Source organism: Salmo trutta, unplaced genomic scaffold, assembly GCF_901001165.1.
Source record: "Salmo trutta unplaced genomic scaffold, fSalTru1.1, whole genome shotgun sequence".
Classification (NCBI taxonomy): Eukaryota; Metazoa; Chordata; class Actinopteri; order Salmoniformes; family Salmonidae; genus Salmo; species Salmo trutta.
In genome coordinates this window covers 1615485-1618650 of record NW_021822992.1, presented here as the reverse complement: position 1 = coordinate 1618650, position 3166 = coordinate 1615485, and the positions used below count along the sequence as shown (strand labels likewise).

At 42.0% G+C, this 3166-nt stretch overlaps 1 protein-coding gene across 1 annotated transcript in view; it reads left to right on the top strand.

Moving 5' to 3' along the window:
• The first annotated feature begins 289 nt into the window (after window positions 1-289).
• Window positions 290-3166, top strand: part of LOC115187885 (CUB and sushi domain-containing protein 3-like) — a 1475978-nt gene continuing 1473101 nt past the window's right edge. The window contains 1 exon segment of the mRNA XM_029746934.1: window positions 290-1475. Within this exon segment, the coding sequence (XP_029602794.1) occupies window positions 1298-1475 (178 nt within the window). The 5' untranslated portion in view covers window positions 290-1297.

The following is a 3166-nucleotide window of genomic DNA, read 5'->3' as shown; positions in this document are numbered from 1 at the left end:
CTGCCTCTAATTGGGAATCATACGAAAACCCCAACCTAGAAAAAAGAACCTAGAACACAACATAGAAAATGTAAACTAGACAAAAACCCAAACATAGAAAAAAGAAACTAGAACCAAACATAGAAATAAATAAACTAGACAAAACCCCCCAGTCACGCCCTGACCTACTCTACCATAGAAAAATACGAGCTCTCTATGATCAGGACGTGACAGACACAAAGAAAAGGCAGTGTACAACACCATTGTCCATCATATCTAATAACCCCCCAAAATGTATTTTCCTACGAATTAAGTCAACATTTTTTTTTTGTTGTTGGTCTTTTTACACGAATTAAAGCCTCACAGAAACGCAACAACAACAACAAAAAATGCACGAAATCTGCTGAAATACTTTTTTGTACATATTTGCACGAATTGCATGTGAGATTGTGTTGCTTTATGCCAAGAAGTATAGCTCAGCATGTACTCGCCAACAGCTCAGATTGATTCACTTAGAACTTTTCAAGCTACTAAAACGTTAAAATAACACTTTATAGGTATCAGACTGACAGAATTTTCTTCCCAAAAAGTCATAGAAATAGCCTACCCCTTTCACAACAAATGATGGAATAGTTTGGTGTGCTGTTTCAGTTAAGACTATTTAAATCACAGCATTCACTTCCTGTTTAAAGTGACTAGTAAACCTGCAGAGGGCAGAAGAACTCTTGCCTCGTGCGGTTCACCATTCCGTTACAATAATCATCTCGTCTTTCTATTGCAAATGTGATTCTCATCAGCGACAATAAATGACAGTTCTGCTGTTTCCTAGCAGGCGGGTTTGTTTCTTCAGCTTTGTTTTAGAATGAGATTGCTGTCAAACCTTTATATCCAGCTGCCCTAAACAACAAGCTGCCATTATCTCTCATTGGGTTTATACACGTGTGCTTATATTTCTATTGAGGTATTGATTTAATCAGCAGCTTGCAAATGCATGAAGTCCAGTTCAACGGTCGGATTTGATACGGCAGCATCCTAAAGCACAGCTATCCATCGCAGGAGGGTTGGGCAGAGCAGAGCAGGGAGGCAGAGAGGTGGAGGGAGATACAGCGATAGACAAGAACACACCAGAGATTATACTTGATGCCCCTCTCGGCGAGATGGTTGAGTCCACGTCAAGGTTGCTGCCGCTGCTGCGCTATCCTCAAATCCACTGTTCACTTTTAGCTTGGTTCTCAGCGTCTGGCACAGCACTACGGATCGCTGTCTCTGGCTGAAAAGGAATTACTTCCCAAACCTACATACATGTTTAGTTGTAAATATGAAAACTGTGCATAGAGACGGATACTACGCGGGATCTATCGAACTATCTGACATGATCAATAGAAGATGCGTTAAATGCTTCCGGGCGGATTTAGTTCAATCTAGAACCATGAGAATTAGAACTGGAATTATATTCTGGAATCTCATATTTTCAATGATGTTCTCGTGTGTGAAAGGTACGTCATTGCAGTATTTCTTTTTGTTCTGCTTTATTTTTGGGGGGGGGGGGGTCCGGGAGAAAATCGATTGTAGCTTTTTTGTTAAAGGACGTGCGCGGAAAATGCAAGGGGTTTTTGGATGGAGTGCCAGGGACGCATTTTTCTTCGGCTCCGCTCAATGCAGGCTTTGAGCGGAGTCTCAATAGATATTCTTGCAGTACACTCATCCGAATAGCAGACGTGAGCTGCTTTGGTTAGTAACTCGTGGACTGTGACTGACTGAGTAAAGACCAAGCATCTGCAGTTTTGTAATATAATATATCACGATATTTTATTAACTTACAATAACCAAATTGTACATGATGGGTCATTTTGTGCTCTTTTTGTTGTTGTTGCGGGGTTTAGTCTTGTGGATCTTGTGCATTTCCTCCTGAAACGCTGGTTAAGTACCTTTACGGGGTCGTATGGTAGGCTTATGACCAACAATATGGAACCAATGTTTGTCACAGACCTGCCAGCGCGTCCAGGTTGAGGACTTCAGGTGGGCTGTTCAGTATTCTAGTAGTGACGCTGCTGTGAGGCTACCACTTAGACAGAATGCCCCAATATTATACAATTAGAGAACGAATTGATGAATCTTGATTTCTGAAAAAACGACAACTTTGAGACTATCTAGTTACCTGCTAGGGGAACTGTCTTGTGATGTAATAAACACTAAAGAAGCGATGTCACAGTCTACGGTGTATTGCGGTGGCAGGCTACAGATTAACGTGTTGTATTTGGAGCCAGGAAAAAGAGCCTATTTTAACGAGACTCTCTCGACATCTGCTATTTGGCTGAGGACCCCATTTCATGTCACATCAGTAAATTTCATTTTACCTACTTTTGAAAAAAAAACAAAAAAAAAACACCTTGGTTTTTTTTCACCTAAACTAATTTTTGCGCGTAGGTATATTGTTCACCCGAAAATGTTGGACAAAATATGATATTTTCTATAATATGCGTGTTATAATCGAATGAATTAAGATCAAGGGCAAGCTAATTGCCCCTCCGTGTGTATCCATGACACTTCATCATGCTCCCGTATGCATTATGTCAACAACACCATTATCTACAATGTGTCCAGTTACATCACTGCGTTTCACTCCTTACTAACTTCTAGAGCGGATGAAATATGATCCTCACTAACCCCCGTAGCTACTCCATATACTCTGCGATGCGTTGTGATCCTGATACAGTATAATGCAGATACCAGTGTACATGTGGATTCCCCCCCCTGCAGTCATTCTGCTGTCTGTCTACTGGGGGTGGATGAATGTGTTGTCTGCCTCCATCAGAGTTTCATCACCACCCACATTGGAAAGACAAGAGAGACAAGGAGAAGAGAGAGGAGACTTCAAACAGACCTTCGGCTACTGGATTGACACTTGATGCAGATTTGGTGATGCATGACTGCATTACCTAGAGGGGTCTGTCTGACTGTTTCAGACAGGAGAGCACCTAGGATTAGGAAGATGGCCCAGCTAGCATGAAGCCAAGGGCAGACCAGGCCATCTCTCTCTCTCTCTCTCTCTCTCTCTTTCTTTCTCTCTCTCTCTCTCTCTCTCTCTCCTCTCATCTCTCTCTCTCTCCTATCTCTCTCGCTCTCTCTCTCTTATCTCTCTCTCTCTCTCTCTCTCTCTATCTCTCTCTCTCTCTCTTCTCTCTCT